The 16,225-nt window shown below is 51.5% G+C and overlaps 1 protein-coding gene across 1 annotated transcript in view; it reads right to left on the reverse strand.

The window, feature by feature from the left end:
* Positions 1 to 16,225, reverse strand: part of Dlec1 (DLEC1 cilia and flagella associated protein) — a 57,864-nt gene that overhangs the window by 18,053 nt on the left and 23,586 nt on the right. Inside the window, exons 10-21 of the mRNA XM_052187006.1 lie at positions 14,992 to 15,084; positions 14,247 to 14,337; positions 13,321 to 13,483; positions 11,054 to 11,246; positions 10,247 to 10,305; positions 9,719 to 9,887; positions 9,192 to 9,285; positions 8,909 to 9,039; positions 8,293 to 8,451; positions 6,782 to 6,921; positions 1,643 to 1,796; positions 921 to 1,031 (exon numbers count right to left, since the gene is read on the reverse strand). Of these exons, the coding sequence (XP_052042966.1) occupies positions 921 to 1,031; positions 1,643 to 1,796; positions 6,782 to 6,921; positions 8,293 to 8,451; positions 8,909 to 9,039; positions 9,192 to 9,285; positions 9,719 to 9,887; positions 10,247 to 10,305; positions 11,054 to 11,246; positions 13,321 to 13,483; positions 14,247 to 14,337; positions 14,992 to 15,084 (1,557 nt within the window). The remainder of the gene's footprint in view (positions 1 to 920; positions 1,032 to 1,642; positions 1,797 to 6,781; positions 6,922 to 8,292; positions 8,452 to 8,908; positions 9,040 to 9,191; positions 9,286 to 9,718; positions 9,888 to 10,246; positions 10,306 to 11,053; positions 11,247 to 13,320; positions 13,484 to 14,246; positions 14,338 to 14,991; positions 15,085 to 16,225) is intronic.

Below are 16,225 nucleotides of genomic sequence, written 5' to 3' on the forward strand. Positions count from 1 at the left end.
TGATGGGATAGGGGGTTTTTGGAGGGGTAACTCTGAAAGGGGATAGCATTTGAAATGTAAATAAAGCAAATATCTAATTAAAAAAAGAAATCAAAGGCAATACAAGCATTGAGGATGAAAATGCGTTTCAGTAAAGACTTGCTTTACTTGCTTGTAACGTTCTGATTTTAATGCGATTTTGATTTTATCTCACATAAGTAGAGTAAGCTTGCAGTTCTCTTAGACAGGTTAGGTTCTAAAACCTATGCAACAGCCTGGGGCTCAAACTGCAGAGCAGTGACAAGGTGAACCCTACTTTCCGTGACTTTGCGTGCTATGTTTCAGCGGGCCACCTCTTCCTCTCTCAGTCTTGGTCTTGCAGATTTCCACTCCAGGGCTTTGGGCTCCGTGATCCTGATCTATGTGCATTATTTATTTTACTTTTGGCATCCAGAACCCACAGGTCAAGCACACAGACATATGGATGGACAGAGGTATGCTAATAGTCACTTACTTTCCTGTTAAAAAATGTACCTGAAAAATCACATTTTCCCAAGCCTCTCCTTGGGCACTTTAAATACTTATAACCAAATAGAGTTGTTTTGGTTTTGATTTGGAGTTTTTTGTTAGTTTGCTTGTTTTTTTTTTAATTTGTATTTATTTTTTTCCCAATTTTACACTGAAATTAACAAGTACTGTACTATGCAAGAATTCTATTCACTCTCCAAGTAAAAAGTAGTTTCCAAAAGTTATAAGTAGCTCAGATATGGATTTTCACAATAAACTGTTACATCAATCAATCAATAAATAAATGGATAAATAGATAGATAAATAAATGGCCTGCCCACTCCTGAGGAGCGGGAGCAGGGTGTGTGGCCGGCCTCCCAGGAAGCACGGGTGCCAGTGGTTAGCCAGGGTACCTCCCAGGCTGCCTCGCTCACCTCTGTGTGGGCTGTCAGCTCCAAGCAGAGATGCAGTTCTTCACTGGGGCCCAGCAGGCCATGTCTGGGAGAGACTGTCATTGTGCACAAGTCTGCTTGAGCCCCCAGGAGCTGGAAGACACAGGACAGGCTTATTGTCTTGTGAGGCTACCAGATGGAGCAGGGTCTTCTACACAGACTGCTGACCCAGCAAGCTGCCCAGGGCTGGGTGCTTCAGGAAAAACAGCCACCACCACACAGAGCTTTCTCTCCTCCCCAAGCCTGGGTGGACTTCGCTATCCACCACGGAGCTTCTGGGGCAAACTGGGCAGCCCACTGTGCTAGACAGCAGAAGGCAAGCCACCTTTGAGGTTTCTCTCATGGCGCTCAGAGTGAGCTCCAGCGTCAACCACAGGGACATTGCCATGACAAGGCTCCCAACAGTTGTGTGGACCTGCTGTGCGCTGTGCTGTGCTGGCTGTGAGGTCCTAGCTGGGCTCACCAGGGAACTAGAATTTCTTAAGGATGGGGCTCGTGAAAAGTCAGGCAAGATGAACTTCTCCTTAAGGAGCCACAAGTTGCTGAGACTGGTGAGGAGAGCAACAGGCTCTGGGAGGGAGGGAAGGAGGCTGAACATTTATTCTGGAGGCAGGACATTCGGGGGCGGGGCCACAATTCAGGGGCGGGGCCATGCACATTCAGGGGGCGGGGCCACACACATCTTGACTGCTGCTCCTTATCACCTTGCCCCAGTGGAAGCGGGTGGGCAGGAGTGTGCCGTTGACAAGCATGGTTTTTGATTTCGTGGGCACACCCAGGTAGAGGTTGCTGAACTCTATGTGGCTGTTCTGCAGATACACATGAGGCTGCTGCACCTCAGCATACACAGGAAGGTAGCTGAAACACAGGAAGTCGGACGGCATTTGAAAGGAAAAAAAATAAAACTATTCCAATGTACAAAATGGCATGAGGGTATCTTTACATAAAGCCCTGAGGACTCTGTTAATATAATAAAACAAAACAAACAAAAGCCAAGCCAAACCAAACCACCACAACCAAGGGGTAGTGTGCACATTTACAGTCCCAGAGGCAAAGACAAGTGGATCACTGTGAGTTCGCAGCCAGCCAGCACCTGAGGAATTTCAGGCCAGCTGGGGCTGCACGGTGAGACTCTGCCTCCAGAAAACCAAAAGCAACAAAAAACAAAAAACCAAACAGAACTCCTAAAACCAAGTTTGTCAGTGCTGCAGCAAAAATACAAGATCATCAGTCAGAACATAGCCATATTCTTATACTTTAACAAGAGCATGTAGAAACAAAACATTTAAATATTAAATTTAAATATTTACATTTTAAATCATTCAAGGTTGAACCGTCTGAGAAATTTTAACAATACTCTGGGCTTACTTCAGAATGGTTACTCACCTCTTCCTGTCCCTAATCAAAGGAAAAGATTACTCTTCTGTTGTTACCACAAGAACAGAGGCGCTCCTGTGCTAGTTAGCTTTGGGCAAGGCCTAGTCACCGGGGAAGGGAAGTCTTAGTTGAGGGATTGATTGTGCAGATCAGATTGGCCCTGTGGGCGTGTCTGGGGGTGGGGATTGTCGGAACTGTAAGTGAAGCAGGACTCTGCCCACTGTGGGCAGCTCCATTCCCTAAGCAGGTGGTCCTGAGCTGTATAAAAAAGAGTTAGCTCAGCATGAGCCTGAGAGGGAGCCAGTCAGGTTCCTCCATGGCTCCTGCTGCTAGCTCCTGCCCAGACTTCCCTCAGCTATGATGCACTATGACCCGGAAGTGTAAGCAAAATAAATCCTTTCTCTAAGCTGCTTTTGGTCAGAGTGTCTTTCTCACCACAGATTGTAAACGACACAGGGTCCCCCAAACTCCTGAGTCTTATCCCAATCAACATTCAGCCTCCAGAATTTGTTGAAGCTATTGAGTGTTCCTTCCATGACTGGCTCCAATGGCCTCTGCCTCTGGGAAGCTGACCGGTTTGACTGTCTCCCTGGGATCTGGGCGGTACTCTGTGCCGCATCCTCAGTTCACTGATGGACATGAAGAGGTTTGCTTTTATTTGCCCCCCGACCCCTCCACCTCGTGGTGAGGCAGGAGCTTGATGGACAAGTGTTCTGTGTGTCTAGATGGCTGGAGGCATTTGCTGCATGGTTAACATTTGTGGGGGGCGGATGCAGTAAGCAAAGGAGATTATCCTACAGAGTCTGCATGGGCCTGTCAGTAATCTGAGAGGCTGGGGCTGGAGAGGTGGCTCAGCGGATAACAGCACTGACTGCTCTTCTGAAGGTGCTGAGTTCAAATCCCAGCAACCACATGGTGGCTCACAGCCATCTGTAATGAGATCTGACGCCCTCTTCTGGGGTGTCTGAAGACAGCTGCAGTGTACTTATTTATAATAATTAACCTTTGGGCCGGAGCAAGCAGGGACTGAGCGAGCAAAGTTAACCGGAGCGAGTGGGGCTGCCCAGAGCGAGCAGAGATCCTGAATTCAATTCCCAGCAACCACATGAAGGCTCACAACCATCTGTACAACTGCAGTGTCATCATATACATTAAATAAATACATCTTTAAGAAAAAAATAATCTGAGAGGCCTTAAAACCAAGAACCTGGGATTGCCTAGCCAGCTATACTCAGGCAAGAAATTATACACACACACACACACACACACATATAGTTTATGTATTATATAATATATAGTATATATATACTATATAGTATATATAATATGGAGTCTTGCTGAGTATCTTTGACAGTGCTTAAATTCATGAAATTCCTGTTTCAACTGCCTGAGTGCTAGCATTAGAGGCATGTACTATGTCTGGCTGAAGCATAGTCTCCTGTGTGTGTGTGTATGTGTGTGTGTGTGTGTTTCCACCAGAGATAAGTGCCAGTGTTGGGCATCCTCCTGAGATGCCATCTACCTTATTTTTTGAGACAGGGTCCAGCTAAGCTAGTGAGCCGGTGAGACCTGGGGCTCTGCCCATCTCTGCCTCCCCGCGCTGACATCACACACACACGCTGCTGTGCACAGCTTCTTATGTGGGCGCTGGATCCAAATTCCAATGTGCTGCTCTCACTGCAAGCACTTCATTAACTTAGCCATATCCCCAACCCCCAAAATTGCATTTTAATAAATATATTGTTGTTCTATTTCTCTGGTGGGGTCTGGACTGACATGATACTATCAAAAAATCCATAAGTAAATATAAAAGATGGAATAGATTTATTTTCCCCTGTAACTCATTTATCTGACTAAACAGAGAACTATAAAAGCCAGTAACTTAGTCTGTGTTGATGGGCCCAGTGTGCGCCTCTGAGAAGCCAGCAGAATTAAAAAGGGAATGGACCATCCAACCAGAAGGGCTGGAGACCTCAATATCTTAATTTTAAGAATGAACTGAACTCCACTCGATGTTTGGCTGTGGGTATCTGGAGGAAGGATTGTAGGGGCCAGAGGGGCCAAGGACGCCTGGGGACACAGAATCACACAGGGCTCACAGGGGCTCAGAGACTGAAGGACAGTCGTGGAGCCTGCACGGCTCTGAGCTAGGTCCTTGCACACGTTACGGTTGTGTAGTTGGCATTCTTGTTGGACCCTAGCAGTGGGGGTAGGGAGCGTCTCTGACTCCTCTGACCATGGTACTCTTCCTTCTGCTGGGTTGCCTTGTCCTGCCTGAGGAGGAGGGTGCCTTATTGTAATTGGTATGCCATGTTCAGTGGACACCCCTGGGAGGCCTGCTGTTTCCTGAAGGAAATGTAGAAGGAATGGATCTGGAGTAGACAGGAGGGAACACCAGGAGAAGTGGAGGGGGAGGGATCATCAGTCAGGATGTAACATAAGAGGGAAGAGAGAAAGAAATGAGAGGAGCTAAGATGTACAATCACATGGAAGGCTTGAACACCTTACACCCCAGCCAGACCCCCCCCACACACACACCCCTTATACCCCAGCCAGACCAACACACACACACACACAACACCCTTACATACCATCCAGACCAACAGAAACATACACAAAACACCCTTACACACCAGCCAGACCAACAGACAACCACACACAACACCCTTATACCCCAGCCAGACCAACATACACACAACACCCTTACACACCAGCCAGACCAATATACACACAACACCCTCATACCCCAGCCAGACCAATATACACACAACACCCTTACACACCAGCCAGACCAACACACACACACACACACACAACACCCTTAAACACTAACCAGACCAACACACTCACACACACAACCTTACACACCAGCCAGACTAACACACACATACACAATACTCTTTCACACCAGTCAGACCAACACACACACACACACACACACAACACTTCACCCAACAGAGGTGTAATAGGAAATTTAGCAGAGCCAGTGTATCTGGCACAAATTCCTGAGTGATAGCACCACCTTAGACTCTGAAGCGGCCTGTTATAGACAGTCAATGATTGATTGTTATCTGAGGTTTATGGCGTTGATTTTTTCTGTCTTGTATGGCTGAGAATTGCTTAGGTTCCTTCAGACAACTCCGAGATCAGATCAGAGGTTTTGCTATTCAGAAACTGACTTGCTAACAGTGCCTTTATGTGACCATAAAGAGGCCTCTGCAAAGTGGTTTGGAGTTTAGTTCAACTGAGCTGACCCTCCTGTGTGGGTCGAGTTCCTATGAATGCTGCCTGCAGATGAAACAGGAGATACTGGCATCCTAGCTCAGGGGAGAAACGATGCAGGCTGGGGTCAGAGCTAGGGTCCCCAAACTCCAGGACAACCACAGGCCACTTGGAACCATGAGGAATCAGGAAGAGGGGGCAGGGGAGGATCTGGTTTAGCTCAGGGGTGAGTGTCAGGAGTGCAGAGGGGCCTTCTGCAGGAGACTTAGGCTGCTTGGCTCTGAGGAGGGCTTCCTTCCATGGTAGTTCTTGTCCAAACTGTTTATTGGTAGTGGATAATGGATGCCTACGAGTTACTCAGGGTGGACAGGGAGATTAAATACCTTTTGCAGGAAGGAATGTCCGGGAAGGGCAGCTTATTGGCCAAACCCCCAGGGCTGGCCCACCTAGATACCTCATTAGCATGGAGAGCTCTGTGCTCTGTACTACATGACTAGTGGTCACAACCCTCCTGTGCGGTGCTGTGGTCACGTGCTCCAGGACAGGAGACAGGTCAGGAGCAGGTGAGCTGCCTACCATTCTCAGCCATGAGAATTTACCAGGGATTTTGAATCTGCTCAACCTTCTCAGTTTTTGTCTGCTAACACGGTTCCACTTGCCCCACATTCCTACAGCAAAAGCCGCAAGACATCCTACAGTGTCTCTCTTTCCCATCAGATTTTCCACCATTCTGTGGCTTGGCTTCCCTTGACAGTATTAAAGTAGAAAAATGTTTAACTTTGCTAGGTTCAACATACAAAGTTCTCTCCTCTTGTGGGTATTCTGAGTTATGCCAGATGATCAGAAAGATTAAAAAAAAAAAAAAAAAAAAAAAAAAACACCGCCACCACCGTTTTATAAAACACACCAAAAGTGTCAGTGATAATTTTGTGCCGGTTCTCTGTCATCTGCGGTGTCTCCAGTTTTCTATTCTTCCTCTTACTAGGAAACAGCCAGAAGACAGCCAGCCTGGACTGCCAGCCTGGAGCTGGAGTTACAGCGGCTATAAGATGCCTGGCCAGGTGCTGGCGATCAACCCGGCCATCTGGGAGAGCAGCAAGTTCTCTGAACCCTGACATGTTTCTCCAACCTCCTGTATCTGTAGTTTTAAATTCGGAAACATCTCAGGATAAGCACATAGTTTTACAGACTATAAATAGGGTTGGAGACCGTCCGCCGCCCCTCCCCGCGGCGCCCTGCCGTACCTCCATGACCCGTTCTCCACTTCCAGCTCCAGGACTGTCTGAAGCCGCTGACAGTGGGAGGCCTCGAGGGTGATGGTCACTCTGCACTCCCCCAGAGGGAGAAGCTGGCCGCAGAAAGGCTCGATGTCGAAGGGGGATGCCTGAGGTCGATGTGGAGGACACAGTGAGACACCGCGAGGCCACAGAACCGAGGTGCTGCAGGTGCCTATGCCTGGCCAGGGTCACCCCTCAAGCCGCCCCTGGAGCTCATGGTGTGAGACCAAGGAAAAGGCAAGCTAGCGTGGGAAGACAGCTGGGTGAAAACGCCAGGGAAAAGAACAAAAAATGAGTGTTCAGGCAAGGGGCTAGGCGAGACAGAGGTGCCCGCTCCCTGGCACAGATTTAAGAGATGGGTGCCAGACGAAGGTAAGAGATGGCGGCTGAGAAGGCCGAAGGAGGGGAGCTTGGGAGGTCTGGAGGAGGTGCCCTGGGCAGGCCCCAGGTCAACCTCAGACAGCTTCAGCTGCAGCTAGCCTTCAGGTCCTCTGGTGAGCCCCCTGGGGTGGGCCGAAGTTACAGATAGAGGAAGGATTTCCTCCTTGTCCTGTTCTGGCGTTCTCTCCTTCCCCTCCCTCCCCAGGATCGAGTCCCCTGTCTGCAAACCCACCCCTCCTCATACAAAAGGGAGAGAGCAGACAGAATACAAGAAACGCCAAAGATAGTATCCCACAGTGTCTGCTCTGGGAAGAGACCTCTACCCCAACCCGTCCCTGATGGACTGAGGAGCCTTGGATCTCAAGAGGGCCACATTGGTTAATGGAATGTCACTGGAAGGCCACACCAGAAAGGACATTCACTCTTCAGTGAGACCAGGACAATGGGTGTGAGGGCCACAATGACTGGAGGTGACTCAGGGTCAGGATTGACCCCACCCTAACTTCATCCATCAGAGAAGGACCATGAACTTTGACCCCTCTGTCTCAGAGTGCTATAAATGTAGGCATGTGCCACTAGGCTGGGGTTTTTTGTTGTTGTTGTTGTTGTTGTTGTTGCTGGTGGTGGTGGTGGTAGTGGTAGTGGTGTGTGTGTGTGTGTGTGTGTATGTGTGTGTGTGTGCTTTGCTGGGAACTGAAAGCAACTAACAGCTCACATCCCAAACTTAAGTTTTCTATGTACAACCTTTAGGTTTGAGCTGCCAGTCGCCACCTGGTGGCAGGTATTCAAATTGCAACCACATTTTCCCGGTGAGTGTGGGGAGGTGGGCCGCTGGCCTTCAACCAGCATCCTTCCTGGTTAAACTGCCTGTTTAATTCTGGACTCAGGCTGCTTCTAGGAAGGAGAACCCCCACATCACCCTCTTCTGCATGCAGTGTTTGACAAGGGAACAGGAAACGCCTGTGGAATTGAGGGCAGGGGGGATGAATTTCCTGGAGACTGCTACCTCTGGGCAAGGATCCCAGTTCAGACAAGAGCCAAAGGTGAGTGTCCCGGTGGGGAGGCCGCATCTCGGGAGCCTGCGGGGTTCCACTCACATCCTCCTGCCTCTCTGACAGGCAGACTGGGCTCTCCTTCAAATGCCACACGGCAGAGAGCTGGCTGACATTCCGGATCTGGATGGAGATGGAAGCCTTCTTTCCCAGGCGAAGCAGACCGAACTGAAGGGCTGGGACATCGATGACCACAGTAGGTCCCTGGGACACCAGAGGGGTGTGTCACTGCCTGCCTGGGAAGAGGCTGGGTTCTGGTTCACCCCTCTCCCAACCTCTCCAGGCATTACCAGCTGCCCAGATCCCATCCACCCACCCAGGCATTACCAGCTGCCCAGATCCCATCCACCCACCCAGGCATTACCAGCTGCCCAGATCCCACCCACCCACCCAGGCATTACCAGCTGCCCAGATCCCATCCACCCACCCAGGCATTACCAGCTGCCCAGATCCTACCCACCCACCCAGGCATTACCAGCTGCCCAGATCCCACCCACCCACCCAGGCATTACCAGCTGCCCAGATCCCACCCACCCACCCAGGCATTACCAGCTGCCCAGATCCCACCCACCCACCCAGGAATTACCAGCTGCCCAGATCCTACCCACCCACCCAGGCATTACCAGCTGCCCAGATCCCACCCACCCACACACCCACGCACCTTGAATGCAGCCTCGATGTGAAGCACCACCGGGCATGGCGAGTCTTTGATTTCACACTCCAGGTCCTGGCTGGTCGGGCCAGGCACCCCACCAGTTAGGTTCAACTCAAAATCTCCGACCTCGTTGGGCTCTGGGGAGGAAGAGGACATCGAGGTGGAGACCAGAGGCGGGACGATTTCCTTCCAGGCCAAGGCTGGATGTGGCTGCAGGGGATCTGGGGTCTTGTACAGGTACGCCTGCATCCAGCCCTAGGCAGGCCACACCCTTCTACAGGCGAGCTACCTATCACCCCAGTGCAGGGCTCCACTTCGATGATGTGGCAGTGGCTGATCTTCCCCCACATGTATCTGATGGGTGACTTGCTGTTGTTCCACATCTGAAAGACACAGGCCAAGTCCAGGCTGCCTGGGCGCTGCCCTTCCATAGCAAACCGGAACCCGCCGAAGGATGGGGGGGGGGGGATCATGGGCTCCCCAGGGGTCATACGATGCTCTGCTGGCTGCTGACCGTCTGAAGCCCCAGGCCTCCCTCCCAACAGACACCTTTCCTTCATGCTGCAGGCATACAGTGCCACGTCCTGCCGAAGACCCAGGAAAGACTTCCACAGCCCTGACTTCAGAAGATTCTGGAACACTGATGAAATAAGTCAGACAAGCCTGGCCCGGGAGCGTGAACCACCGCAGGCGTGGGGGTCCCGAGAACTGGTACAGTCGGCCTGTGTTGTGACCTATTGAACTCTATCTGCACCACACCTGCACCGAACCACAGCATCACTTGGACCAGCTGAAGCTGCCGAGAGGATGCCTTACCTTAAAATCTTTCTTCACGGTGATGCCAATGTAGCTCTCGCCGGGGATGATGAGGGCATAGGGTTCTAAAAGAACCTGGAAGGGTTCCGCCAAGCCTTTCACCTCGATCTCCAGGACGATGACGTCATCCACTGAGTAGGAGTAGTCCCCCAGGTTCTCCACCCCTGAGCTGAACAGGACCCACTATGAGCTGGATGTGAGCATGCCCCGGTCTCTATCCCACAGGTTTGGTCTTGTGGACAAAAAGTACTCCGTTACCCACAACCCCCAAGCACACAGTCATGTGACAAAGCCTACACTATGACTGTTCAAAGTGACAGCAGATCAGCAGAGAGCCTGGGACACAGACCTGCTGCCTCCGGGGACAGAACGCATCCTCCAGACATGGCCCTGGGCACTGTGCTTCCTGGAGATCCACCTCTAGCCAGTGCACCATGCAGACCTCCCCAAAGCACCCCTAGGCACCCAGGAATGACCAGACAGGGTGCCACAGCGAGTCTCCATTACCTAGGCTCATGCCCTCCTCACCTCAAGGGCTCAGGGACAGCTTCTAGAACCATTTGCAGTACGCTGTGGAAACACTTGAGCTGCAAGAGAAAGTCAGTATGATAACCAGACCCACCTTCCGGCCAGGCTGCCTGCCGCTGCGACAGGGGGCAGGGCAGGGATTCCTCTTTCCTGAGCCAGGGTGACAGAGGACTGAACAATAGGCTACTTCCCTGGGTCCTCTCTCCACCTGAGGGAGAATGGGATCCCCACCAGGGCAGCAAAGAAAGCCCCAGCCCCCAAAGTCGGATATTGGCTTCCATTAGCATCCTTGTTTGGTGCGTTTAAGGTACCACCCCTTCCTAAGAACAGCAAGAGGCCGCATGCTGGCTCCAGAGGCAGCGGTGCCCAACCCAGGCTCAGACTGGCTAAAACCAGAGCCCTGGCCCAGTCCTGTGGCAGGCAGGCAGTTGGTTGGGACCTCAGGCCTTGCTCCATAGGGGCTGTGGGGGGGTAGGGTGGGGTGCTGGGGGTGGAGGTGGGGGGTGGAGATGGTTATGTGCTTTGATACAGCTGAACCGTGAAAGTCACAGGGGCTGAGGGACAAGCACAGGGCTGTCCTTTGGGGGGGGGGGGGGGGAAGACATGTGGTCAGAACCAAGAAATAAGCTGCTGGGTCCTGCACACCAGACCCGCATTACAGCCTGAGTGCCTCTCCAGGCCCAGCTGTAGTTCCAGGATCTTTCAAGAACATAGATGGGGTTGGGGGAGGAGACAGACAGACAGACAGACAGACAGACACACACACACACACACACACAGACCCCTGTCACTGGCTAATGAAACGACCTCATAAGGAGAAAAGCTCAGGATGAACTCATGGTCCGAGTGGCCCTGGAGGACGCCCTGCTCAGGAATGATGGAGAAGGCCGTTTCCCTGTCAGGGTGGCACTTGATGCTGTCTGAGCTGTGCATTTCTCCGGGCATCAAGGGCTGCAGGTTGGGCTTCATGATCTGCCAGTGGAAGGCCAGGTCCACGTGTCTGTGGGGGGAAGCATGGGGGGACAACCATTCAGTGGGCCGTGAATGTGAGGAGGCCTGTCTCCCTAAGGCACTCCCACCAGATGGATGATCAGTCTGCTTGATTCTGGACAAGAAGCAACCAGATCAGGCTTCAAGCTTTTCCCACAGAGGAGCTGAGGGCAACTTAGGCAAAGCCAGCAAGGGAGTCCAAAGTGGAGACCCCTACCCACCACCGCTGCAGCTGGAGACTGAAGCCACAGGGGACATGGGCAATGCAAGATGTCACACTCTAATTGTTACACTCGAGGAGTCCAGGCATCCGGGATATCAGGGTTATTCTCTAAGGTGTTCCCCGCCACCTGTGAGCGTCTCTGGTCTTCCTGTACCCAGCACACCCCCATCTTCTGCCCCGAGCCACGGCTGCCGGGATGACAGCTGTCTTCAGAGAGACCCACTAGCTATGAACATGGACTCAAGGCTGCTGGGGGCGGGGTGGGAGTGGGAGCGCCAGATCAGTCCCTCCGATCATGCTGAGTGGCTGACTCCTGTGTCCCAGGGCAGCTCGGGCTGGAGGCTCACTGAGCTCAAGGCTGCTGAATGTGATGGTTGAAGGCAGGCAGAGAAATGTCCTGGCAGTGAGGGCTGAGCCTAAAGACCCAGCCTGGGATCCGGAAGGCATCCATGCTATGGACAGAATGGTGTCTCTGAAAAACCATCCTTAGATCTCTACTCAGCAGCACGGAAGGGGAATGGGAGGATTCAGTGATACGAGTGGAGCAATGGAGGGAGGCCAGTGCATAAGGAAAGGGAGGGACATAGGACAAATACTTCAGTGCTGCTTAAGAACGCCTTGGGAACCATTTTATATAGTTACCATGAGTATGTATGATACATAGATATGTGTGCAAACACAGACACACAGACATGCACATAGACACACACAGACACACAGACACATACATATAGACACATACACACAGACACATAGACACGCATACAGACACACACAGAGAGACACAGATTGGCATGGTGGACAGGTAAGGAGCACACAGGGCAGTCTGGCTTCCCACAGGGATGAAGAACCTATATGGCCGGGCCACACTGTCCAGTACAGTAGCCAGAAGTCACCAGTGCCTACCAAGAAGTTGAAGGTGTCTGGTGTACTTGTCATTTGATCTCGTTGTAATCTATTGAAATAGAACCAGCTGACTGGGAAGACAGCTCTCGGTGAACATGGGGCCCATGTGGCTTTTCAGGACCCGCACTTAAAAAAAAGCAAAACATTCTGGCCTGAGCAGTCATGGTGGTCCCAGCACTAGGAGGCAGAGGTAGATGGGTCTCTGTCAATTTGAGGCCATCTTGGCCATAGAATGAGTTCAAGGTCACTCAAAGCTACACCATGAGACTGTCCAAAACAAAACAAAGCAAATGCCAGCGTGGTGACCCATGCTCATAATCCTGGTGCTGAAGATGGAGAGCGGCCAATCCTCTGGGCTTCCTGTCAGCCAAGCCTACAGCACCCGCTAGGGACAACCCCCAATAATGAGTCACAAAAACAAGGTGGTGGTGTCTGAGGGGCCAGAGCCAAGCTTGCTCATAGCCACCACAAACCCCACAAACATGTGAATACATCCCACACATACACACACACACACACACACACACACACACATACCTCACACACACACACACACACACAATTTACACATCACAAACACACATCCCTTACATTCCTCACACAGGTCTTACACACACCTTACACAACTTACACATCACATACACACATACCTTACACGTTATACACACACATACCTCACACACACATCACACACACACACACCTTACACTCATCACACAGACTTCTTTCTCACACATATCTCACACACCTTACACATCACACACACATCCCAAATAGGTAGAAACAGCCGTCAAGTCTAATGGTCGCACAGTTGTCAATGTGACTCCTGATCTTTCCATCCTTCTGGGCTCACAACTCCCCCTGACTTAGAAAACACTCTTGCCTCATGAGAAACATGAGGCTAATTAGAAGAGGACCGTGCTTGTGTGTCAATGACATGCGGGGGGCCACTCACGTAGCATTTCTGATGATGAGCTGTTTCCTGGCGGTGGACTGAACATTTTCCGGCTCAAACCGGATGAAGTACTGGGCTGTTAGATCTTTCAGCTCTCCTGGGTCCGGCTCGTTCTTTCCACCAGAAATGTAGATCAGATCCAAAGCCACCAGCTGCCCCGTCCCTGACGGAGGAGTCACCAGGCTGATGCCGGCACCCTGTGGCCGAGGGCTGCCACAGGACCCGTGTCACCCCCACCGCCATGTCCCCAGATCATGCAGGAAAAGAAAGTGGGCCTTGAGCATCCATTCATCCACCCTCGGGTCTGCAGACTTTGACCTTGAGAGCCTTGCATATGATCAGTTAACAACTACTAAGTGGAACCGGACAAATGGAAGGGAGGAAAGATGGAAGAGAGGGAAAAAAAGGGAAGGAAGGGGGACTAGAGAGATGGCTTGGTGGTTAAGAGCACTGTCTGCTCTTCCATAGGTCCTGAGTTCAAATCCCAGCAACCACATGGTGGCTCACAACCATCTGTAAAGGGATCTGATGCCCTCTTCTGGTGTGTCTGGAAACAGTTACAGTGTACTCATATAAATAAAATAAATCTGAAAAAAGAAAAGAAAGGAAGGAAGGGAGGGAGGGAGGGAAGGAAAGAGAAGGAAATGTGTGTGCACCTGTACAACTCATAAAAACGCCCTCTCCAACCTTTCAAAACCATAGCGGTGTTAGCAGTGGGAGCCCCGGGTGACTCTCAGAGTTCAAAGCAGACTCCAAGAGAAATGATGAAAGATTTCACCTGTAACCTGGCACTAGGGAAGTAGAGGCTCAGGAGTTCGAGGCAGTGCCCCACCGCCATCCCCAGACCCCCTCTCTCCCAGATGGGCGGGCACAGCTTGCCGCTGCTGTGGTACTGTGGAAAGCGGCTCCTGGAGCCACGCCCCCACCTACGATGACCACCTCCTTTGTCTGACAGTTGTCGCACACGATGATGAAGGTCTCTTCTGCCTTTCCTAGGCCAGTGGGGAGGAACAAGACCTAGGGGAGAGGAAGAGCGTGTGTGACAGAGACTGGCGAGCAAGCAGACAAGGTGTGGCAAGGACCAGGGGCTATGGATAACCGTCGTTGGTCTGTCCGTAACCCTCAGCCATCTGCCCCTGCCGGCCTTCTTCCACCAGCGAGGCCTCACCCGTGAAAGGTTCTACAAACCCTGAGAACAGTGCCAGCTGCTGAGGAAACTGAAAGATGAGCTTACAGGGAGACATTTTGGATTCAAACCTCAATGCCCTGCGTTGACGTTTTAAATTGATGGATCTAGTTAGTACATATGTGGACGGGTGTGCCTCCTGTGGGAGTCAAAGACAGCCATATGCATCGCCCCACAGAACACAGTGGTTAAGAACACTGTCTGGTCTTCCATAGGTCCTGAGTTCAAATCCCAGCAACCACATGGTAGCTCACAACCATTTGTAAAGGGATCCGATGCCCTCTTCTGGTGTGTCTGAAGGCAGCTACAGTGTACTCATATAAATAAAATAAATCACACACACCTGACTAGAACACACCAATGCTGTGACCTGGCTCGGAACAGTGATGGCGTGCGTCATGAGAACACAGAGGAGGAGGAGGTGACAGTGGGATTTCTGAGGAAGCCACCAAGGGTGAACAGAAGGGACAGGCCTCATTACTCACCTCCAACAGTATGGCGTACCCTGGGGCCAGCTCAAACACAGACGGCATCACTCCAAAGGGAGGCTGCTCCACAAAGGCAGCGGTTGCAACAGCCTTAAAAACAATGCAGAGAGGGTCACACGATGGTGTGGGAGAAGTCACAAAGTCCGGCTCTCGCGCTGCAAGCTTCTCCAAATGTCCGATTTGCTGTCTGAGGGTTTTAAGGATCCTCCAAGAACTCCTGGTCCTGTTTGTGGTGTCCACTGCATCCACCCCCACCCCCACCCCACCTCCTGCAACCCCCCATTTGCGTCTCAGCTTCTGTGCTGCAAGGACACCTGCTGTCTCGGTAGCAGAATTGTGGTTTTCTCAAGAAACCCTCCAGGATAGAGGCACAAACTGGTGCTTACAAGACCCTACCGGGCAACAGACATGTCTAGGAAGGGAGGTCTCGTATTTCTACGCCAGAGGGCACGGGGAAATCTACCAGCCACACCAGAAACAACAGTGTACATGTGATGTCATTGGTGGCAGGCTGGGGCTGCCTGGGCAGTGGGGAGCGGAGACTTTCTGCTCCCTTGTCCCAGCCCACAAGGTCACAACAAAGAGCCTGTAGACACAGACACTTGTGTGCAATCTCCATCTTTGAAAGGTCGGCTCAAACCATACTGTGTGTAACATGTGTGTCTACGTTCACATGTGTGTAGGTGCACATGTGTATGTGTCTGCACATAGAGGCCAGAGGACTGTTTCAAACGTTGTCCCTCAACAATGCTGTCTGCCTGTTTTTTGAGACAGGGTCTCTCACTAGCCTGGAACTTGCCACCCAGTGAGGGCCGGCCATTGTATGGTCTCCACAGCCTCTGACTGGGATTATACCATGGTGGCTTATTTTTATGTGGGTTCTGAGAGGACTTAACAGGTTCTCCCACTATACTGAGTCATTTCCTCATCCCCAAAATATCTCAAAGTATCTGTGCCAATACAGAATTCAAGCAAAGCTGCCTAGGTCTCACATAATGCTCAGATCTGCATCGGTAATGCTGGGCTAAGTGAGCACACGTGGTCGTCCTGGAGACAGCATTGAAAAACAAGAGGGCACGACCCGGGCCGCACCCAGGTTAGCACAGGAGCTGGTGACCAGAAGCACGCCCCAACCTCTATACTTTTGTTCTCAGGCCGTGACATGTGCATCTGGAGATTGCGACATCCCACTTTTGTGGATTTCCGGTCCCAGGTGTGGCTCAGTGGCCTC

Source organism: Apodemus sylvaticus, chromosome 7, assembly GCF_947179515.1.
Source record: "Apodemus sylvaticus chromosome 7, mApoSyl1.1, whole genome shotgun sequence".
Classification (NCBI taxonomy): domain Eukaryota; kingdom Metazoa; phylum Chordata; class Mammalia; order Rodentia; family Muridae; genus Apodemus; species Apodemus sylvaticus.